The sequence below is a fragment of the Cydia splendana genome, chromosome 27, assembly GCF_910591565.1.
Source record: "Cydia splendana chromosome 27, ilCydSple1.2, whole genome shotgun sequence".
Taxonomy (NCBI): Eukaryota; Metazoa; Arthropoda; class Insecta; order Lepidoptera; family Tortricidae; genus Cydia; species Cydia splendana.
The window spans coordinates 700,510-723,923 of record NC_085986.1 but is presented as its reverse complement, the minus strand read 5'-3'; the positions used below and the strand labels follow the sequence as shown (position 1 = coordinate 723,923).

Here is a 23,414-nt window from a genome sequence, read left to right as displayed (position 1 = left end):
TGATTTCAATATGCTTCGCGAAGGATCAAGAATGTTTAATCCATCATTGTAGTGCGAGTGTGGTAGAAGGGATCGGCATACTGAGCTCGCACGGCCTGCCGCAGCGCGTAAAATACCTAAACTCGCTCAACGCCGAAATGTAATAGCGCTCTTAATATTGTATAAAATTCGTGATAATTTAAATCAGAGTTGGGAGCAATGTTGCTGTAGAAAAATGTTTTTATTTTTATTACTCGCAACTTTTTCCCGGAGGCCAACGCACACATAGAAGATTAAGGCGCACACATGCGCAATTATTTGGGGACATAACTTTCTTAGGAAGTGAACAGGCCTTGATTTACATTATCCAGAGAGTTTAAATGAAATGAAATATGTTTATTGCGAGAACATAGAGTAGTTTATAATATGACTTAAATATATGTACATTATGTGGGCCAAGTGAGAGCTCATTTCAACCCAGTATTCCAATAAATGAATCCTTTTAGCTAAGATCAAAGTGTAGAATTATTTTATGGAAGAATAATGGAAAGTTCATATAATAATGGATCCTTTCTTAATTTAAAAGAATTAAGGAATAGGTCAGGTGTTATATCATTTCAAAATATTAGATAGAATTAAATGAAACACAACACTAAAAATCATTAATATATTTCGGTATATAAGAATAACAATAATCATTATACAATATTAGGCACATTATACAGCATTAATTCCATATATTAGACCATTTAATTATTACTAATAAAACAATAACTTATTATAAAAATCTCATAAATTATCATGGAATGTTCTCGTAAATACTAACCCCAAATACCAATTGAGATTTTTTTTTATAAATAAAATAATCTCATTAATTTACTATTTTGTTTTTCATGATTTAATAAATTGAGATTTTTCAATAAAATTATAAAGTACCTAACTAATAAAAGTAATAAATATATTTTTTCAAAAGCAAACCACTTTAGCCAAATCTTTGCTAAAAATAACACCGTCCAACATACTTATACCTACCTCATTGTAAATAGCTGATGACCAAGGTATGTAGTCTTTTTTTAGGGTTCCGTACCCAAAGGGTAAAAACAGGACCCTGTTATTAAGAGTCCGCTGTCCGTCTGTCTGTCTGTCACCAGGCTGGGGTGTGAAAATTTCAACGGTCTAGCTATCACGGTTCATGAGATACAGCCTGGTGACAGACGGACAGAGGAGTCTTAATAATAGGGTCCCGTTTTTACCCTTCGGATACACAACCGTAAAAAGGTTACTACATTACTAATAACTCTTTGCCAAATGAATTCTAATTTTAGTGTCTGGATTAAGGCTCTGTCCAATTTCTATGTCCAATGTGTATTTTGTCTCACATTTTGCATAATGAGAGAGTGAGACGCAATAACATTAGACACCTGTCTAACCTTCCTTCCTTCCACCTGGAATACCACCTTTTGGAGCAATTTCTTATGTTGGACAAAAAAAGAATACGCTACCGTTGCAGGTACTTTTGAATCGAATTAGGCGCAGACTCCGTTTGCTATTGCCGTCCCTTTTGTTTGACATATTGAGGACAGAGATGCATTAACTCGATAACGATATGAAACACTTACATTTCGGGTATAAAATGCTTGCATTGTATCTTGGGCATCTAGGCGGTCTTCACATTGCACGCGGATTCGCATTGCTCTAATGTGTAAGCGGGACATATACATGCATAGAGCTGTCTCACTCACACACCGGAGCGGTGACATCAGTCTGATAACCGTCACAGAATAAATAATAGTACTAGGTACAGAAGACTCACTCTCTAACAAAACGCGTCTGTTACGATCAGGACAGATATGGCCACTAGGTGGCGACAGCGCCACGCGCGGCTTATGGCTAGCCACCAAAATTGGTGTGGAACGGATGTACCTACTTTTAGCTACCTGTAGCAAAGCGACGAAATCGCGGAGTGAGCCACGCCTGTAACAGTTTTAACCCTATGAACGCCGCCTGTCGCATGTACGTCATCGCGAATCTTGTCGGAAGGTTGATATTGGGTTGTAGCCGCGTCAGTTGACGCCTTTAGCAGTCGAGGGTTTAATCATCATCGCCGAATAGTGACAGAGGGTCCACAAAGACCGGCTCCGCTGCTTTCGGCTCCTTCACAGGAAGGGTGACCGGTACATCCGGTTTGATTTCTGAAAAAAAAAGACATACGTAAACAATTTTCACCTTTTTGTAAGCAAAGTTAAACGGTGCGCGATCTATACTATAGGGTATTTGACTGTACTTAAAATAATAGTTATTTGTTTTACAAGGGGGCAAAGTTGTTGTTTAACCGCTCGTGCTAATATTGATACCCGAACAAGCGAAAGATTCCAAAATTGAACCACCAGCGTAGCGAGTGGTTCGAAAACTGGAATCTTGAGCGTTGCGCGAGTTTCAAAGCACGAGGGTCAAACAAAATTTGCCCCCGAGTGAAACACAAAATTTTTCACCACACCAACCCGATGCAAATAATATTAAATGTAAAATATCAAACAAAATTAAATCCACATGAATGTTATTAAATATTTATCATCCAAAATCATCATTTAAAAGTCAATTCTACCAGCAAACATAAGAAAACAACTCAAAATTTGCATTTGATTACTTTGCCTCACATGTGAATAAAATGCAACTTTGCTATCCGTTTTTGAAGTGCAAAGTAAGCCTTTCCGAGCTGGTGTGGTGAAAAATAAATTATTTGAAATAAAGCACCAGAAGATTAATAAAGAAACGTATATACGTAATAAAGTCGTTATAATTTAAGTGTAGTGAAACTAACCGTAAATTATTCAAAACTGTTATAACAAGGATTATTTTTCATATTTGTACTAATTTAAACTCACCTTTAACAGATTTGGTCCCAAATAGATCATCATCATCACCGTCATCTCCGAAAAGACTCTTATCCTTTTTACTTAACAATTTCGTTTTACTTTTAAACAAATCATCTTCGTCGCTCAAATCGTCTAGTATTGATTTTTTCGCTTTTTCAACATTTTCTTTTACTGTCTCTACTATTGGTTCTTTTACAACTTTACTCTGCTGTATTTCTTCTATATTGTTGTCTATCGACTTTGCTGGGAAATCGTCAAATATATTATGTGTGTCTTTTACCTCTGTTTTATTTTCTTTGATATTATCTTTATTTTTATTGTAAACTTTGCCCAAAGTGCCAATACCTTTATTTTGAAATAGATCTTCATCTGAGCTGATATTGGTTTTAAACTCTGGTTTAGTTATTTTAGTTTTTACTTTAAATAAATCGTCATCGTCTGAATTAGACAATAGACTAGGAGCTTTCACTTTTTGAGTATCTGTTGTAGTTTTTTGAGCACTTTTAAAAAGTTTTTCATCAGAATCAGTCTCACTGGTTGTGTTTACTGATGATTTTTTATTAGTCGGTCTAAATAAATCATCATCGTCGTCTGAATCTAAAAATGATTTATTTTCCGACCTTTTACTGACACTTTCCCTCTTTATTACATCAACTACTGTAGCTACCTTATCATTAAACTCAGCTTTCTCTTCATTTGGAGCAACCTTATGTACTTTATCTACTTCATCATTTGAAATATCTTTCGTATTAATTGTTTTTTTAAACATATCATCAATCTCAACAGATTTACTGTCGTTTATTCTAACGTTATCTTTCTCAGTTTTCTTTTCTGGTTTTTTAAATAATTCCTCATCAGAATCAACTATGTTCAAATGTTTCTTCGCAGGTTCCATACTTTTATCATGTGTTTTTGTAGAGCCAAAGATATCATCATCATTCAAAATATACACTGTTTTCACTACTTTCTCCTCGACCTCATCCTTAGTACTGTTATCATTAGAGCTATCAAAACTTGAATCTGTAAAATCGATAGCAGATTTCCTAACAGCTTCTTTCCTAGCGCGTCTAGTCGATGGTCGTCTTTTCACTTGTATTTTAGCTCTGTCCTTTGATATTTTGTTATCTAATATTTCTGGATCATCTAAACTTATAGATTTTACCATTTTAGGTTCGATTTTATCGGTTTTATATAAGTCTTCATTACTTGCTGTGTGATCTTGCTTAACTTCGACATTTTCAACCTGTTTCTTTTTAGGAGAAGCTCCTGGTAAGAGCGAGTTAACATTTATGTTGATATTCATGGGTTTAAGTTTACCGACTTTTTTGGGTTCTTTAGATGTATTATCTGTAGTGTCTTGAGCGTCGCGGGTTTGTACGTTATCGCTTTCTTCAGCTGACTTACTAATATTTTCAGTCTCAATCGGTTTAGCTGAAACATTGTCAGTCCTATCTATCCTTGAAGGTACTTTTTCCGTTTTTAGAGGTTCTTTTAGTTCTTCTTTTTTACTTGGTTTTTGAGTAAAATCGACATCTATCGCAGGCGGTTCATCATTGAAAATACCAAATCTTTCCTCGCTAGGACTAAAATCTGGTATGTCGTCAGTGATGATATCACTTTTCTTGAAAAACAAAGCTTCATCATCGGAGTCGTCATCAAAGAGAGCATTGACGTTTTTAGACTTTTTAGGCTCCTTGGGTTTTTCGAAAACTGGCGGTACATCATCAAAAATATCAGAAAATATATCATTTTTGTCAGGACTTGAAAATAAATTTGATGTTTGTGGTTCAATTGTCGTTTGTTGATTTTGTTTAGGATTTTCAGTGTTAGGAATTTTCGGTTTACTTCTAAACAAATCATCATCAGAGTCGTTAAAAATATCTGGTTCTTTCTCTGGTATATTTTCCTCGTCTGCTGCTATTCTTGTAGTTCTTAAAATATTTTCACTAAAATGTGTCTGCTCACTTGGTTTACTAAACATGTCATCATTAATTTGGACACTACTTTCTGTATTTTCAGAATCTTGTTCGATATCTGCATATTTTTCATTATTTTTGACAGTTGATTCCATTGTATCATCATCATCAAAACCGTCATGGCTAGATTCTGGAGTTGATTTTTTTTGAGATTCAAAAGGAGGTATATCATTGTCAATGTCATTGTTTATACTATCTGTCACTGTTGGATGTACTGTAGGTATATTCCTTTCTTTCGTTGTTTTAACTTCAATGCGCTCAACATTTACTGAATTAATTATATCGAGTTTGTCTGATTGTTTCTCAGATTTATCATTAGCTGCTGTGAATAACTGACCATCCATATTTGCACCTACAGTCCTTTTTGGTCTGGTTTGAGATATCTTTGCTTCTTTTATATTTTTCGTATCTTTAAACAGCTCATCATCGGAATCAAACAATACCTTTTTACTAAGTTCAGTCATTTTACCGATGTTTTTAGCAACATTCGGTTTGGTACTTTTGGTAAACAATCCATCATCATCGTCATCAAGTAAATGATCTTTAAGTTTATTAACAACAGGTTTACTCTCTTTATCTGTATTACGTTTAACATCTTCAGACATATTCGTAAATAATCCATCATCACTATCTGAATCAAAAATACTTTTTGATTCTTTTATTTCCTTGATTACCTTATTTTCCTTTTTAGCATCATCTTTTTCAACATTAGTAACACCAGATAAAGTAGCCACTTTTGGCTTAGCACCATACGAATTAGATTTTTCACTAACCGCGTTATCTTTTTCACTATCTTTTTTAACCTTTGACACGTCATCAAATAAATCATCATCATCACTGAACAGGGACTTATCATTTTTATTAACATTAGGTTTGACCTGTACCACAATATCACTAGAGAATATATCATCTATGTCATCAAATATATCACTAAATATATCCTTTTTAGCTTCTTTAGGTTGAGTCACTTGTTTTTGCATGGGTTTTGTTTTAACCACTTCAGGTTTGACATTCTTTTTATTTAGTTTCTCAGATTTTGCAAAAAGATCGTCGAATATATCTCTCTCTTTCTTTTCTTTAATCTCTTTGACAGGTTCTTTGACTTGGACTTCCTCAGTGTTGCTTTCGTCACCGGAAGTGGATGATTTCCGGCGGTTCCGTTTCAAGATGGCCGCCCCTATGCTTTCAGCGTGCTTGTTTGTACCGAATAAGGATATGCCGCCAACTGGTTTCTGAAAAATCCAAAATAATGTTTCAGGTACTGAATAAATGCTTATTACAGTAATATGATTTTCTCCCAATAAGTTCAGATTGGCCAGCTAAAAAAATATTTGCCTGTAATTTTAGACTACTCTCTCCTTGTTAGATGGATTTATAACGGTCACCAAATTGGCGAAAATATGGCTTAAATCTGAAATTTCAAAGTCACCCTAGCATTTCAAAGCCACTACGTTTACGGTGATTTCAGTCCCAAGCACCGAGGGAGCCATACGTTCACTGACTACTTAAGCTTTTTGTAAAGTTTTTTTTTATTTGGTACATGTTTTATTTTTTCAAATAAGTAGGTACCAATACTGTATTCATATTTAAAAATATATGTACTGTTACTTACTTTGACATTGTCTTCCGGTTGTTCTTTAATTACTGTCTTTGTTGTTTCTGGCATTTCCGGTTCCGAATCTTCAGGGAATAGAGGTTTGTCTATGTTTTGGTTTGTTTGTACCTGAAATATAAAAATAATGATAAATTTTATGAAACAACTGTGTCCGTTTAAGTTTGGGTATTCTTTGTTATGTCTGTCCGGCTGTTCTCTACAGGTCGCATCTCTCAAACGATTTTCGTGATAACAAATAATAAATACAAATACAAATCGTTTATTGAACAAATATTTTATACAATTGACATCACAGATTACCTAAACTTAGCAGAAAATTAGATTTTACAATTAAACTAATATCCGTCAGGCGTATGCAGATTCGATATTAGATTCAATTTTGGAAATTTGCAAAACGGCATTGTCATGGGGGTTCGTGAGGTCTGCAGCTCAAAAGTTTACTTATTAACCCCCTTTCGACGCCATGTAGACTGTCAAACACAAATAAAAAAATAGGTTAGTAGACTTATTTATATAGTAGACTTATCTACTTGAAATTACACATTTTATCAAATTAAAATAAATATTGAAATAATTTGATTTATTTCCTAATTGACCGGAGCGTAGCGAAGGTCTACGTTTCGACTGGAGCATTTTGCTTTTGTATGTCCGGATGTTCTCCTCTACAGGTCGCAATTCTCAACCGAATCTCGTGAAATTTTGTGACTGGATTCTATGTCAATATAATTTTTTTTTGTCCGTCCGGTTTTTTTAATTTCTTTAAAATGGCGGAGTCGTGATAGCTCGCGCCTAAACAAATAGTGGTATCGGTACCATACGAGTGTTTTCTTTTTGAGATATGTTTATAGATTAAATGGCCAAAAATTCAGAAAATTTATTTCGCTGGTTTCGGAGGTATTGAGATATTTAATTTTAACTAATTTTAATTTGAGAAGGAGTAGCTAAATTTCGTCAACCCATCTAAGAACTATTTGGCTCAGTTTGTAAACGTTCGCTTTTTCTGTTTGCACAGAGGGTCTGGGTTCTCGATCCCCAGTAATTGTATGCTGGAATATTATTATAACTTTTTGTATTTTTTTACACATACATTTCGTATTGTTTTTTTTAATTTACTATATTTAAAGCTCTTAGCACCATGTTATTTAAAGCTCTGCTCGCGAGGTCTACAGCTCACAGAGCCACTAGTAGTTAACTTATTGTCACATTATTTTACCTTTGGCGCTCCAAACAGCGCTTCTTCAAGCCCACTCGGCTTGTTGCTAAAGTCGAACAGATCGTCGACCCTATTGCTATGGGGTTTGGGTTGAGTTTTGTGCAGCTCCGCGAAAATATCGTCGTCGCTTGATTGGTCGTCTAGTGGCGGAGGCTCATCTGGGAAGATTGTTGCTGAAAAAAAGTATAATTTAAGAAATGTTCCGTACTCAAAGGATAAAAACGGGACCCTATTACTAAGACTCCACTGTCCGTCTGTCTATCACCAGGCTGTATCTCATGAACCGTGATAACTAGACAGTTAACATATTCACAGATGATGTATTTCTGTAAGTAAGTAAGGCTTTAAGATTACCCTTTCCAGCTCTTAAGAATTACTTAAAAAAGTCATTGATGTTGAAGGCTTATTACAGAGTCGAGGACTACTTGACAGACAAACATGCATGGTCCAAACCAGAAACTGTAATAACGACAAGTAGCAATTAAAAGCATTGTATTATGTGTAGAGTTAAAGGTGACTCAGCTCAGGTAAGAATGCACATCAAATTGTATGAAAGCATCTCATAACAATCAGTCAGATTCATATAATATGTATTCTCATTTCTTTTATTGATTATATTTTCTTTTCCTTTTGTAAGAATTTGATATGTTTTCTGAAAGAGCTACGTATTTGTATAAAGTTATGTACCCACTGAGTATAATTGCATGAATTCTATAGTAATTTAAATTGTATTTTTCTTAATTACTCGTAATGCATGTTAATTATAAGATGTAATAATGTTGTGAAAAGATGTGTCCCGCCGATTTGTTGCCGGTCCCATATTGGGATACCCTCCTCCAATTGAGGGGGGATTTAAATCTTCTCGGGGCAGAGGTGTACGGTTGGAGCCGGTAAAGGTTTATTTGACGTTCATAAGCGCATTGTAATATGCCTACTTGAATAAACTATTTTTATCTTTTTTTTTTATCTTTATCTTTTTAAGTAAGTAAACAATTTATGTACGAAAAGAAAGGAATATTCGGTTGCCGCTATAACAACAAATACTCAAAAGTACGGAACCCTCGGTGGGCGTGTCCGACTCGCACTTGTCCGGTTTTTATATTTTTAAATAAATTATTTGCAAAACATACTTTTCTGGGAACTGAAAACTGATGGAAAATAATTTTGGAAATAGCTTACTAGTTAACGGCTCCTGTGGTTTGTACAACTTCCGGGGGACAGTTTCCGGTTGGGTGTACACCGGCTCTCTTTCCGGTATCTGTGAAATATACTTCAAAAATAAATAAATAAACTCAAAAATGTATTAGAATAATAATTTAAGTGACTATGATAGTTGGGCATAGCATTACATTACAATTTGGTGCCGTGACCAGGATATTAAGTATTTACCCCCTTATTCATAAAACTTTACGGGCCTGATTTAGTTAAATTATGTTTTATCCCTTTCTTACAAATACATAAGTCAAGATGACAAATAAAGACCAACGATTAACCTAATTGAGGTTTGTAGCGTGTTTATGAATAATGGGGTTTATCTGTACTTTAAATTTATTTAACAAATATAATTCAGTGGCAACCACGAACAGGTACAGAATTTTATCTAACGGACCAGGTGTACAAAATGATCTATACAGGCTTGAATCCTCTCAACAACAAAACAGCGTTGCGTTATGATAAGTTTGATAGTCTATTCATCTCGAATCGATGAAGTATTATCCAGCAGTGGACGTAATGTGCGACATAAAATGAGGGCGTCACTTTCTACGTAACTGTCACATTTTTGACGTAAAATGCTTAAACATGGCAACAATTTTTTTTAATTCCGTTTTATTTAATTTCTACTATTTTATGTCGCACTATATATGATGTTTACCTTAATATCTCCTCCTAGCCGTCGAGCTAAGTCCGCCGCCACGGCGGCAGGGGACGGACGTACAAGGGAGACAGAGACGGGCGCTTCTGATTGTAGAGACAACGTGCTGGTAGACATCTGCAAGGATAACATGACATCTTCATCATCATACGAGAAACTTTTTGGTACTATTTAAACAATGACATTATACAAGATCCTTTTTTTATCAGTGATCAGAATGATTGTGGTAGTATCAGCTTTTTCTTGACACTCGTCGCCATGGTTACTTGTTTGTGTACTTTTTTTTTTTACAAGCATTTATTTAACTTGCCCTGCTAGTATATATGTATGATAGTTAGTGTGGGTCAAATCTTAGAAGCTAAATTTGACCCGTAACATACATACGTAAATCGGATGACAATGCATTACATATTACGATGACATCGAGCTGATCAGATGATGGAGACAGGAGGTGGCCATGGGAACTCTGTGATAGTAAAACAACGCAACCTAATTTTGTTTGGGGTTTTTAGAATTGTCTCAATGAGTATTAGTTGCCCGTGGAAAGAAAAGTACCTTGTACCAAAAATGAAATTTTTGCCAACTTATTTTGTACTGTTTAGACGACAACGAACTCACTCAGTTGGCGACATGTTTCGGGCCCTTCGGGGGTCCTTCCTCAGGCTCGAGTGCTCGCGGCGGCTGCACTTCGTGCACTCAGCACACATGCACATGTCGCCAATAGCGACTAAAAAATCAAGTGAGTGAAACCGGTGTCGCCTAAACAGTTTAAAATATGTCTCACGAAAGTTTAACTTATTTTGTGTTTGAAATAGTAATATATCTTACCGTCCTATCAGGTATATAGTGTTCCGCGGGCCGTTCTTCCTCAGACTCTGAATACTGTTCCACTTCTTCTACCTTCGATGTTGAGCTGTCGGAGTCGCTCTCATCTGGGACCAATCCTGAAACAATGTATGCTTGATTTTATATTTTGCAGATGGTAATGAAATTAGTTTGCTATTTTGCTAGGCCTACATAAATAATAGTTATTTGTTTTATAAGGGGGCAAAGTTGTTGTTTAACTGCTCATGCTAATACAGGGTCATTTTTGGACCGTTAGCCATATTGTGCGAGGTGATTAGGTAGGTCATACTGAACAACTTTTTCTATGGGACCAACCTCGAAATCCCAAAAAAAATTGGTTTTCCCATACAAAACGTCGACATCCACTCGACCAAAATGTATGAAACGGCCAAAAAAAAATTGTGATTTCGGAGTTGGTCCCACAAAAAAAGTTGTTCAGTTTGGCCTACCTAATCACCTCGCACAATATGGCTAACGGTCCAAAAATAACCCTGTATTGATACCCAAGTAAGCGAAAGATTCCAAAAAATGGAATCTTGAGCGTTGCGAGGGTTTCAAAGCATGAGGGTTAAACAAAATTTGCCCCCGAGTGAAACACAAAATTTTTCACCACCAGTGTGGTGAAAAAAATATTTTTAAGTTTGAAGAAATCATAATTAGGCTTCCGTACCCAAAGGGTAAAAACGGGACCCCATTACTAAGACTCCACTGTCCATCGTCTGTCTGTCTGTCACCAGGCTGTATCTCATTAGCCGTGAAAGCTAGACAGCAGTGTTTTATAGAAGCCAAAAAAGTGACATCCTCATTTTATTGCAAATTACTGAAGTTTAGATCATTACAAATGCGAGACTAAAACTCCCGCGTGTCCAATTTGCGTAGTTTTTGTGTAATACATTTTTGAAGATCGTGTTTTAGGCCCCCGGATTTTACGAAAAACGTTAATAATTTGCAAATTATTTTGTAAACTTTCCGTTGTTTAGTGCTATTGGATAATCCATTCAAAGACGCAAATTTAGTGGCAATTGTGACATCTCTAGGTATATTGGTTATAAAGATATTAATGAATTTATTGTTTTTGGTTTTCATTTTTTTTCTCCCATGTTCCGCCGTAGCCCATATTTGTATGACAGCTTCATATACATATATGTCTTCTATCCACCCTATTTTTTACAAGACCTAATTCCGTGGAACATTCAAGTAATCATCGAAACACTTTATATCCGGGTTATCCGGCCGCTAGGGTTGGCACTTCGGTATTTTTATTTATACGCCATTTTCTTGGGGATATCTGGTTTCGAGTTCATATGGAAGAAAATGTGATCCCACTGCTTCGAGAACTGATTTAGTAAGTACCTATCAGGCAAGTGAGAGTCGGGTTCGCATAAGAAGGGTCTAAAAAAAATTTACCATGTCATTGTCAGTGTACAATGACACGGATCCTCAATGTGCAACTCCAACTCGTACTTGACCCTAACTTTATTTAATTTATATTAAATTGGCGTCACGATCGAGAACACCATACTCGGAAATCGGATAGGATAAAAACAATGTCTGATTTGTTTCACAGAGCACTAGTCTCATCAGATCCAGTAATTTCCGAACAACGGATGTCACAGAGAATAAAATATATTAAAAAACGTCCCCTACCATCTGCCGCAGTAGCTTTATTGAAAGCACCGCAATCACCACAGGCACAGGAATCTCAGGAGGAAATTCCAACACCAACACCCGAGTTCTGTCCAGACGACAGTTATTACGAGGTGCAAGATGGGGCAGAGAGCCTCGAAGTAGAAAATGATGACCCGACCTGATGAGCCGACTAAAAACAGATATATACAGCAGTGTTTCACCTTACTGCATGGTAATGAGGTCCAAAAGTGTATACGTCTCTTTGTAGTCGACTGTGATACAGCTAACGACCAAAATGTAAATATTATCTACCCTAATTATAAAGAGGAAGAATTTGTAAGTTATCTATAGCTAATAAATTACTAAATCTTAAAAAAACTTATTATTTTATATGTGTAGGTTTTTATTAACGTATTAAAGCTTATTTTTACCACCCATAAAAGTGCTATACTGTGTATACAGCGTTAATATTATATCCGGGTGAACCCGGATATTGGTAGTGGCAGCCCTGCCCGAAAATTTTAATTGGCTTTAAATTCAATCTTCCACGGAATTAGGTCTTGTTAAAAATAGTGTAGATAGAAGACGTATAAATGAAGCTGTCATACAAATATGGGCTCCTACTACGGCGGAACATGGAAGAAAAAAAATAAAAACCAAAAACAATAAATTCATTAATATCTTTGTAATAAATATACAATACAAATACAATACAATATACCTAGAGAAGTCACAATTGCCTCTAAATTTGCGTCTTCGAACGGTTTATCCAATAGTACTAAACAACGGAAAGTTCATAAAACGATTTGTATTTTTTTTTAAGTTTTTCGTAATATCCGGGTGCCTAAAACACGATTTTCAAAAAATTATTACACAAAAACTACGCAAATTGGACACGCGGGAGTTTTAGTCTCGCATTTGTAATGATCTAAACTTCAGTAATTTGCAATAAAATGAGGATGTCACTTTTTTGGCTTCTATAAAACACTGTGGACAGTTGAAATTTTTACAGATGATGTATTGTATTGTAATAAGTTACCTGCATGCCATTTGCTCTTCCACGCTTGTGAGCCTATGATGTGGGGCAAAGGTCTGTCCGCGTACAGGTCTTTAGGCTTCAGAACCAACCTGCCAATATATAGAGGAATAGAAATAAAATAAAAATACAATAACAACAATACAGATGTAGTGCATAATTGTTTTCCATCGTATTTTCTCGGAAACGTTCGTATGTCATGCTACTTCAGTCAACCTCAGTACTTTTTGTACCGAGACTGACTGAAATAGCAACACACGTTCATACGTTTCCGTGAAAATACGATGGAAAATAATTATGCACTACTTCTGTTAAACAAGCAATTTTAAAATAACGATTTCTTTTTTAATTTATAATCATTTCTAAATTCTAAAGAGATCGGAAGGGATCCTACAAAATGATAAAGATAACGTGTTTATACATAAATTTATTCCCAGATTTCGCAGATCTCAATATATATATTTTTTTTTGAAGGCAGTTCTTTGGCTAAATTATACGATACCTATCTTATTTCTGATCTAAATTTTGACTGACGTCCAATCCTTGCCTTTCGTAACAAACTGTACTAACAGATTTTTTATACTACATGAGTGGCAAACAAGCATACAGCCTCCCTGATGGTAAACAGTCTCCGTAGCATATGGACGCCAGAGAGACCCTAACACCCCGCACCCTCTGTGAGCTCTGGCAACCTTACTGCAGGAACACAACACTATGAGTAGGGTCTAGACTCTAGAGTTATTTGGCTGCGGTTTTCTGTAAGGTACCTAGATGTACTGTACTCGTATAATTAACTTGCCTGTCATCGTTCTCATCACTATCGCTATCGCTGTCACTGTCCCTCACGATGAGAAGGGGCTCGTGGTAGCTCTCCAGGATTTGTAAGCTCTCTTTCAGCTTGGTTAGGTCTGAAGCTAGGTCTTTAGGTTTTGGCGGTTCCTGTAGAATTACAGAAAATATATTTATAGTCTGGCAAACCGATTCGTCAATAGAAAAAGGTGCGAAATTCTAATAGCTAACTATGTCATTTTGACTTGTGTATTTTTCAAGAAAGGGATAAAACATAAATTAATTTGACAGGTGAAGTCAGGAATTGTAACCGGTTTTTTGTAATAACTTCAAACTAACCATATATTTCGAATTATTTTATACTCCAAATATCCCCCCCCCCCCCTCATTTGTATTTTTAGGTAACTTCGTATTATTTATTAGATTGCCCACTTAGAAATGAAATAATTAACAAACAACGAAAAAATACCGGTTTCGTTCCCATAAAAAAAATACCGGTATCCGATCCCTGGGTGAAGTAGATGGCGCTGCACAGATCCATACATTATGCGTAATTCTGCTTGTCAAAAATTGAAGTTCCACCATTCAGTAAAAGTAAAACATGGCGCCATCTATTTCAGCGGTTAATAACTTTGTTAGTAACTAATAATGAGATTCAATTTGGTGTTAGTCCCAGTTACCTTCTCGACGGCGGGGGGTGCCACATCGGCGTCGTCCTCGTACACTCGGCTCTCCACAAACTGCGTGTTGCTCAGAGCTAGGAACCTGCAATAGTGAGGGGTTAAAAGTGTAACCCTTTGAATGCTACACCTATAGGCCCCGTGCATGAACTATAGGGGGCAGCATAGCAGTCGTCAGATTTTTGGCGCGAGGCGTAAATGTGTCGTTTGTGCTTCCGATGTAGCCCACAAGATGGCAGAACCTGCTATATGCATAAGGAAATGTACCGACGAGAACGGTACATGGTAGCACTTGCTTTGGCAATGTACATGTGCACATATGTTTCCGATTCAGGCCACAAGATGGCAGACCCTCCAACGCGCACGGTCCCTATAGTGTGCGGCGTGTCATTGTGAACCTTGTCGGAACGCACGAAGGTTGATATCAGGGATGTTGCGGATGCAGATTTTTTGACATCCGCGGATGCGGATACGGATATTTAAAGGCTCACATCCGCGGATGCGGATGTCAAGATTAGGTAGGTACCTAAAAAACGTCAAATATTACATTTTTAGTAATTTTTATTAAAAAAAACTAAAGGTTTAGTATTTGAGCAAGAATATAGGTGCGTTATATTTAATAAACATTAACTTGGCCGACTTTTCTGGATCTAGACGATTTAGTTGTAATAGGTAATGACGAAATTACCTAGCACTTACGCCGCCGATAAGACGTTCCTGTAGCGACTTGTTTGACATCCGCATCCGCATAAGCTCCGCGTCGATTTTATGCGGATGCGGATGTTGAAAATAATGCGGAAGTTCCGCGGATGCGGATGCGGATATTCGTAACATCCCTGGTTGATATTGCGCTGTAGCCGCATCAGTTCACGTCTTTGCTCTTTGGCGGTCAAGGGTTTCACATAGACACAGAGTAAATAATTGACCGAAGCGAAGCGAAGGTCTACGTTTTGACTCGGGCATTTTGCTTTCGTATGTCCGGATGTTCTCCTCTACAGGTCGCAATTCTTAACCGATTCTCGTGAAATTTTGTGACCGAATTTTATGACTAAATAAAATTTTTTTGTCAATCCGGTTTTTGGAAATTTTTAAAAATGGCGGAGTCGTGATACCTGGCTCCTAAACAAATAGTCGTATCGATATCATAAGACTTTTTTCTTTTTGAGACATGTTTACAGAGTTAATAGCAAAAAATGCAGAAAAAAATTATCGCTGGTTTAGGCGGTATTTAGATATTTAATTTTAACTAATTTTAATTTGAGAAGGAGTAGCTAAATTTCGTCAACCCATCTAAGAACTATTTGGCTCAGTTTGTAAACGTTCGCTTTTTCTGTTTGCACAGAGGGTCTGGGTTCGATCCCCAGTAATTGTATGCTGGGATATTATAACTTTTTGTATTTTTTTACACATAAATTTCGTATTGTTTTTCTTTAATTTACTATACACCGTGTTTTTATTGAATTCCGTTAACTTCGGGGTATAGTTAAGTACGTTTATAAGAACTAAATGGCATAGTTAATTTTCAAAAAAAATTTTTTTTTTTGTTTTCTTTTTTGTTTTTTTTTTGTTTAAAAAGTAATTAAATGTAGCATATAGCGTTGCTGTAACACGGGCATTACATTTAACTCAACCAAACAATTGAAATCTGTGACATATCAATGTCATTTCGTACATCAATCGACCGAGATTGTACTTAAGTTTAGTAGCAAATGTATGAACTCATTCTAAACACTAATCAATATGTAAGCCGGCCCTAAGGCAAGTGTACACGCTTGTAGAGGCCTTATAGTAAAAAAATAAATTATGGATTATCTCCGAAATGGACTTAATTAGAACATCGGTGTCTTTGAGAAAGTTACTTGATTTAAGCTCAGGAATGCACCCTTGAAATTAACGGAAATCAAAAAAAAACACGGTGTATTTGAAGCTCTTAGCACCATGTTATTTCAAGCTCTGCTCGCGAGGTCTACAGCTCACAGAGCCACTAGTAGTACTAGGTACAGAAGGTTCACTCTCTAACAAAACGCGTCTATTACGACAGATATGATCGCAAGGTGGCGCAAGCGTGAGCTGGCGTCCGTCCCGTAGCGGCTACTGCTAATATTTATAAATAACTACTAATATTTTACTTAAGATATTGAATAGTGCTTGATTATTGCATCAAAACTTGAGTTAAATTAACTATGGAAGTCATAATTATACATTAATAATGCGACGTGTGTCAAACTGCTTTCGCTTTGCGTCCGCAGCTCACGCGTGGTTACAAAATATTGATCAGATAACTTTATAAATATTCGTTAAACTTTATTTTATTGACAATTCCATTGAATTTTTTTTGATGTGAAAAATTACCCCACATGCGTACTTTTACCCAATAACTTGCGGAAGTTTACCCGCACGGCGGGGGAGTGAGTGCCAACCCTAGCATTTCAATAAATTTTCACCACTGATAACGGGGTCTGTTCATCACATTTATTTAGGAACTTTTGGCACTTTCTACCCGAAGCACTAATTCTACGCAGACAAAGCCGCGGACAGAAGCTGGTATGATCACAGAATAAATAATAGTACTCTACCCTACAGAAAGGAAGTTACCGAAGTTTGACAGCGATTCAAGGACGAATCATGCTACAGCCCTTTCTAAAGTATGGCACTATCCCTTTAGACTATTTAGGGTTGTCAAAATTCAAGTGATTATCTTATCTGTGGTCGTGCACGCAAAGGGACGTCAAGTTGTGCCAACCCTAATAATTGCTCCGATCAATGCTGAGCCGAACGGAGCCGGGAATGCCCGAAGTCAGGAGTGTCTCCCCACTGGTATGATTATGATGTAAATTTGACATAAAACTCACTTACACAACTTTAGGAACAAACCAAATTATTTTATTAAATATTTTGATTTGTGTTTTTTTAAGTAGTCACACTACTATATATAAATTATAAACTGAAATAGATGTCATATATTAAAGAGAAAGTGACGAAGCCCTCCAGTGGTGAAGGCCGGATTCGAACCGGCGTCTTAGCAATCCGGGCCTAGAAATTGGGACAGGTTCCGCCGTGGCGGGGTGGCCCAGGAGTTAAAGGCGTTAGCCCGGATTGCTAAAGACGCCGGTTCGAATCCGGCCTTCACCACTGGAGGGCTTTGTCACTTTTGAAGTGAAAACTTTTTAAGCTGCGCTGTGCACTTTTTGTGATGGGGAAAAAATGTTAAACTCGCGACAGCGTAAGATTCGTAAGACGTAAGACGGACACGTGACCTGATCGAAAAACTGTTACAATGTCATTGGGTTTATCTTTATTGATTTAAATGCCATCTAGTGAGTTTCCCTGTAACTGGTACTAATATAACTCGAGTACTAATAACAGTGATGAGCTTAGGGTTTCAAGTAATGCGACGAAATAACGCTAGATGGCGTTAACCTCAATTATACATAGTGCTGCAGAAATTTTGCACTAGATGGCGCTGTTATTAATATTTTTGAAGTTGGCGTGAAAAACTGTTATAATGTCATTGAGTTTTTTTCTTTAATATATGACATCTATTTCAATTTTCAGTTTATAAAGCTCACTTGTTGTTGACGTTCTGCAAGTTGACGCTGGCGTCTCGGAGCCCCCGCGACATCTCTTCCAGTCTCCTGTTTGTCTCGTTGCATTTCGAGATTATTCTCTGTAATAATAATTGTTAATACATAGATTAGGTTGGTAGGTTGCTAAAAACATGAATTACATACACGGTGTAACATGAGGAAACCGAATAATTTTAACAGCGTATTCCTGATCATATTTAGAGACAAAAATACCCTGTAAACTTTTATGAAATTCGCCTAGTTTCAGAGTTATAACCAATTGAAGGGATGTTTACAAAAATTGGAGGTTTTCCCGAGAATCCCGAGGGTCTACAGTATGGGGTTCTTCAAAAAAGGAGTGTACAGGTTTTTAAAAGGTCGGCAACGCGCATGTATCACCTCTGGAGTTGCAGGCGTCCATAGGCTGCGGTGACTGCTTACCATCAGGCGGGCCGTATGCTTGTTTGCCACCGATGTAGTATATAAAAAAAAAAACAACATAACTGCTTAGAGCGTTTGACACTTTTTTAAGAACATTGTTAATCGTTTCAGGTGTCAACCAGTGTAGTCAGTTAATGTTGTTTTTGTAAACATCCCTTCAATTTAAAAAAAAAACAAGTTTTTATTGCTAAGAAGTTTAAGTGCAAAACGCCTTTTTAATGGCGATGTTGCTACTATGGAACGTAGTCTAAATATCCTTATTGATAGATGTCAAAAAGTGACAAGTAACACTTTGCAAAAACTAGGTTTTACGAAAAAAAATGTTAAAAATCCATTTTAAGTGACAAGTTTACCAATAACATTTACTTTTTATGTACAAATACATTAAGAAAATGGAAAAGATAAAAGTAAAAGATTTTTTTTTGTGTGGCGAAATTGACCTAAACTCATATTATAATTTTTTCCTTCTTTTGCCCTCAGAAATGCGTGGTTAAAATCTTTCGCATTCCTCGTGAGCACCTTGTATAGCAGAAAATTAATACATTTAATTGCTCGCTAGTGTATTTCAGAAAGGCGTGATAACAATTAGCATACACTTTCACCGCGTAACAAGATCTCAATTTCATTTTGTTATGCCTGTGAGTTTATTAGCATATTAATTGGACAAAGATAAACATTTTTTCGCAATGAAACTTGTTATGTACTGTTAACGCACTTTTTAAAGTGGTAAACAAATGTACAACCTGTGTCATGGTAAGCGGACATTAACACGTCTAGGCGAAAAAGAGGAGCTTTTTACAATATTGCAATCTTCCCACACATTTCCCTAGATATATATTCGTATGGCCTCGTTACATGTCACTGGATACAAAAATACTAGATATTAATACTATTGCAAAATATTTTGACACAATTTTATGTATATCAACCACAGCTATGCCCGCCTCTTCGTTTATTTTTTTTCGAATTTACAGTTATTAGTTATTATATAGGAGTACTAGCTTTTGCCCGCGACTTCGTCTGCGTGGTATTAGTACCAGCAGCTAGAGTAAGTACAGCGCCTGTACAATTCGAGCATAATATGCTTAATTGTTTACACCAATTAACAGGCACTTCATTAATTTTCTCATTTCCACCCCCCTGTTCACCCTCCTTAGGGATGACTTCTGACATAAAAACTACCCTATGTCCTTCCCCCGGACTTAAACTATGTCTATGCCAAATTTAAACTAAATCCGTTCAGGGGTTTAAGCATTAAGAGGTAACAGACAGACAGACACACTTTTGCATTAATAATATTAGTATGGATTAAAAAAAAACATGGAATTAGTTTTTTGTCAAAAAAGTCAAAGGCTGTGGTCAGTACACAGTATACATCAAATTGTGTAAAAATACTTTTTAATATCCAGAGAGAGGAAAATGACGACTATGTTTGTATGGAGAAGTGGGTGCAAAGGAAAAACTGAAGAAGAAGAAGTACAAGGTACCTGGTGTATGTCCTGCAGAAGGTCTAGGAGCTGCTGGTCGCCGGCGAGGCTCCAGCGCGGCGCCGCGCCGCGGAGCGCCGCCGTGCCTTCCATTGCACACTGCACATTAACAAAAATTTTTCAATAATGTTTTGAGGTACAAATTAAACAATTTCACAAACCTAGACTAATCCCAATAAGGCCTAGTTTCCCCTCTGGGTTCGAAGGTCAGATGGCAGTCGCTTTCATAAAAACTAGTGCTAACATCAAATCATGGGATTAATTTTCAAGCGGACCCAAGGTTCCCATGAGCCGTGGCAAAATGAAGGTAGAAGAAGAAATTAAACAATTTCACAAATGCACCTAGAACTTTTTCTAGACAAATCGTGAGATTGACAAAATGAAATATCAACAGCATAACTGTTATCGATAAGTACATATCTCACCTTTATAGAGAATTAACATTGTTTAAGAAAATATCTACCGCAAAATAGTAGTAGCCTATCTCACAGGCGTAGCCAGGTTTTAGTATCGGGGGGGGGGGGGTTCAAAAAATAAAACGACTAAAAGTACATAAAATATTCTATGAATGTTAATATTCTGAACTTTTCGGGGAGGGTTTGAACCCCCAAAACCACCCCCTGGCTACGCCCGTGGCCTATCTTCTTTAGTACATATATTAGACATTTTCAATGACTATTATTTGCATGTGATTTGTTTATTATCTACATAAGTATATACCTAACATTTTTCTGATTAACAGGATGCAGAGTAAACTTCGCAATAATAATTATTATCATTGAACAATTCCCACACACTATTATATTAAGATAATGGAATATGCATGATAGGCAAGTAGCAATAATTTTATTATTTTTTTAATGCCTACTTTTAAGTATTTTAACTTACACTAGAGTCTCAAGTCTCAACTGGTGGGAATAAAATGGGTTCATAAAGTTAGGCCAAGAAGTGCAAGTGTTATTTCTAAGTCATAATTTCATAGAAGTTTGACGTTTAAAATAACACTTGCACTGCGTGTGCGATAAGATAACAATTGTTGCAAACCTATCTTGGTCTAACGAATGAATGAATGAATTTTTACTCATTATTATTTACTACAAACTTACTTAGTCATGTACAGTCACCTGCAATAATATGTTACTCTTCGAAGGCCGCAAAAATATGTGACACACTCTTATGGCTCTATGAACAAGATCGTGTCAGATATTTTTGCGGCCTTCGTTGTGTAACATAATATTGCAGGTGACTGTACCTATAAATGTGTAAATTATGAATTTACCTAGATAGAAAATTTAACAACAAAGTTAAAGACTAGGCAGTCATTAAAATTTATTCATAATAACAGTTGCAATCAGGGACTGAATACCGGTATACATATTAACCCGTATTCAATTTCGGTATCTTGGTTGTTTAAGTATATTTTTGCACTTAATTTAGCTAATCTGATCAATCATTATCCTTACCTAAATATTATTCTATAATATCAAGGAAATAATGTGAAAGCTATGAGATATTTTGATTATTAGTTATACCGGTAACGGTCCCTGGTTGCAATTTATTTTATAATGAGATAGTTGATTTGAGCTATAGAAGTAGTGACCACCCCTTTACAAAACTACTGGCATTGAGATCTAATCAAAGAGAAACAAACATTGACAACGGAAACAATTACAATAAGAAGATTAACCTTTTTCAAGTTATTAAGTATAATGTCAGTTCTTCATGCACAAATAAAATCAAAAAGAATCGTATACAAACCTTTACGAGCTAAATCGAAGTCGACACAAGCACCAATTGATCACTAATCAACTATTTAAACAACAAAATCATAACATCTCATGTTTTAAAGCCAAACAATTACCCCTACACTGTCATTTAAAATACGTGCGATTCACTCACCAAGTGCAATGTTAATAAACTTTAGCGGCAAATAGAAAGTTAATTAGTGCGTCGAGCAGTTAGAATCCATTTGATAGCTAAATATAAGGTGTAATCGTATTTATTTTGCGTAAAAGGCACTTTCTCTGCGTACGCGTACTCAACAAAAACAAGTATGACAGATGAAGCTGTTTGAGGTACTAGGTTTTATAAACATGTCCGTTTTTATGGGTTTTATGTATTTATATTAAAAATAGCTTTAGCACTATAAACATAAATATTAGTAAATAGCTTAAAAATATACTAAGTAGGATTTTTTTTACACTTCAATTCTTATATTGTTTATTTTTAGTTTATCTGAGCGACGTTTTTATACTTGCCTTGAATAAGTTTGAACGTCAAATCCATCTTATGTCAAGTTGACATTTAAACCTTAATGTTGCTGCTATAATAAAATATAAAATCGAAAATTTATTGCAATACAAAAAAGAACTTGTGCAAATAATATAAGCTTTATAATATTAACAACATAGTGCATAGAATATATATACAGTGGTACTACTAAACGAAATCAATAACTAGGTTAAATCTAAAATAGGCCCTTGAGGCATTGTACCAAGGATGCTGGCGGCATTTCCTCGCTGTATCGCAATGCTGATACGTTGTGCGAGGTAGCCGCCAGCTCTTCGGTCACCAGTTACGTCAACCAGACGCTTCGCGATTTCTGCGAACAACTTATGCGCGCTGGGACCCCATGGACAGGGCCGGATTAAGCATGTCGGGGCCCCTAGGCAGTGCGAGGTTCGGGCCCCCCTACAGTCAATTCTGCACACAGCATATTCAACACAGGGAAAAAAGTTTGCGTTTTTAATTTCAATCTTCAGGCGTCGGCCGAGCTGATCCAAATAGAACGATGTCTTTTTCGCTCTTATTGCGTGGACATAAAGCTTTATTCTATCGGTTTTGGCCGATTCCGCGTCGCGTCAAGTGTGGGGAGAGCCCTTTAGGCTTAAGGCCAATTCGCAGTGGAATACCAAAGATGTGAGCTTCAGCGTCACTTTCCTATCTACCTCTAATGGCAAATTTTAAGCGAGGCTAAAGGCTAAGCTCAACTAGTGCCGCAAAGTTGATTTTCTCAATACTTAGTTAATATTTTGCGAGGCTGAACAGCGATTGTCCGACCATAAGACCAAACGCCGAGCCTCATAATTAGAATCAACCTAATAATAAAGAACTTCCGTATGTTAGAATTACTTAAATTACTAGAGTTAGACCAAGATAAGCCTGCAACAATTTTGATAGCACTCGCAGTGCAAGTATTATTTTAAACGTCAAAACTTCTATGAAATTATGACATATAAATAACACTTGCACTGCGTATGCTATCAAAAGAATTGCAGACTTTTCTTGGCCAAGCTAACATGTAGATGATGCAGGGTCAAGTAAAGAACCAAAAATAAACGCGAGCGCAGCGAGCGCGAAATTTTTTATTAACAATATCGCAAATTGTGAAAGCGTGTTAAAAGGCCG

The 23,414-nt window shown here is 36.3% G+C and overlaps 1 protein-coding gene across 1 annotated transcript; it reads right to left on the bottom strand.

Annotated features, from left to right (window-relative positions):
* Positions 1–632: 632 nt before the first annotated feature.
* On the bottom strand, positions 633–22,052 carry LOC134803849 (WASH complex subunit 2). The gene is made up of 13 exons (XM_063776678.1): positions 21,906–22,052; positions 20,007–20,105; positions 18,082–18,179; positions 14,513–14,597; positions 13,843–13,982; positions 13,047–13,135; positions 10,361–10,476; positions 9,533–9,649; positions 8,839–8,917; positions 7,660–7,832; positions 6,444–6,554; positions 2,865–6,063; positions 633–2,171 (listed from the first exon to the last, which is right to left on the bottom strand). The coding sequence occupies exons 2-13, from the start codon at positions 20,097–20,099 to the stop codon at positions 2,071–2,073; spliced, it is 4,401 nt and encodes a 1,466-aa protein (XP_063632748.1). The 5' UTR covers positions 20,100–20,105; positions 21,906–22,052; the 3' UTR covers positions 633–2,070.
* Between the last annotated feature and the right edge of the window lie 1,362 nt (positions 22,053–23,414).

What these genes read in the sequence shown, in the direction of transcription:
- LOC134803849 (XM_063776678.1), bottom strand. Translation starts at nt 20,099, where the DNA reads ATGGAAGGCACGGCGGCGCTCCGCGGCGCGGCGCCGCGCTGGAGCCTC. An exon ending in CACCCCCCGCCGTCGAGAAG is followed by an intron (nt 13,983 to 14,512) that starts GTAACTGGGACT and finishes GTAATTCTACAG; the next exon opens with GAACCGCCAAAACCTAAAGA. An exon ending in ACTATATACCTGATAGGACG is followed by an intron (nt 9,650 to 10,360) that starts GTAAGATATATT and finishes TTATCCTTGCAG; the next exon opens with ATGTCTACCAGCACGTTGTC.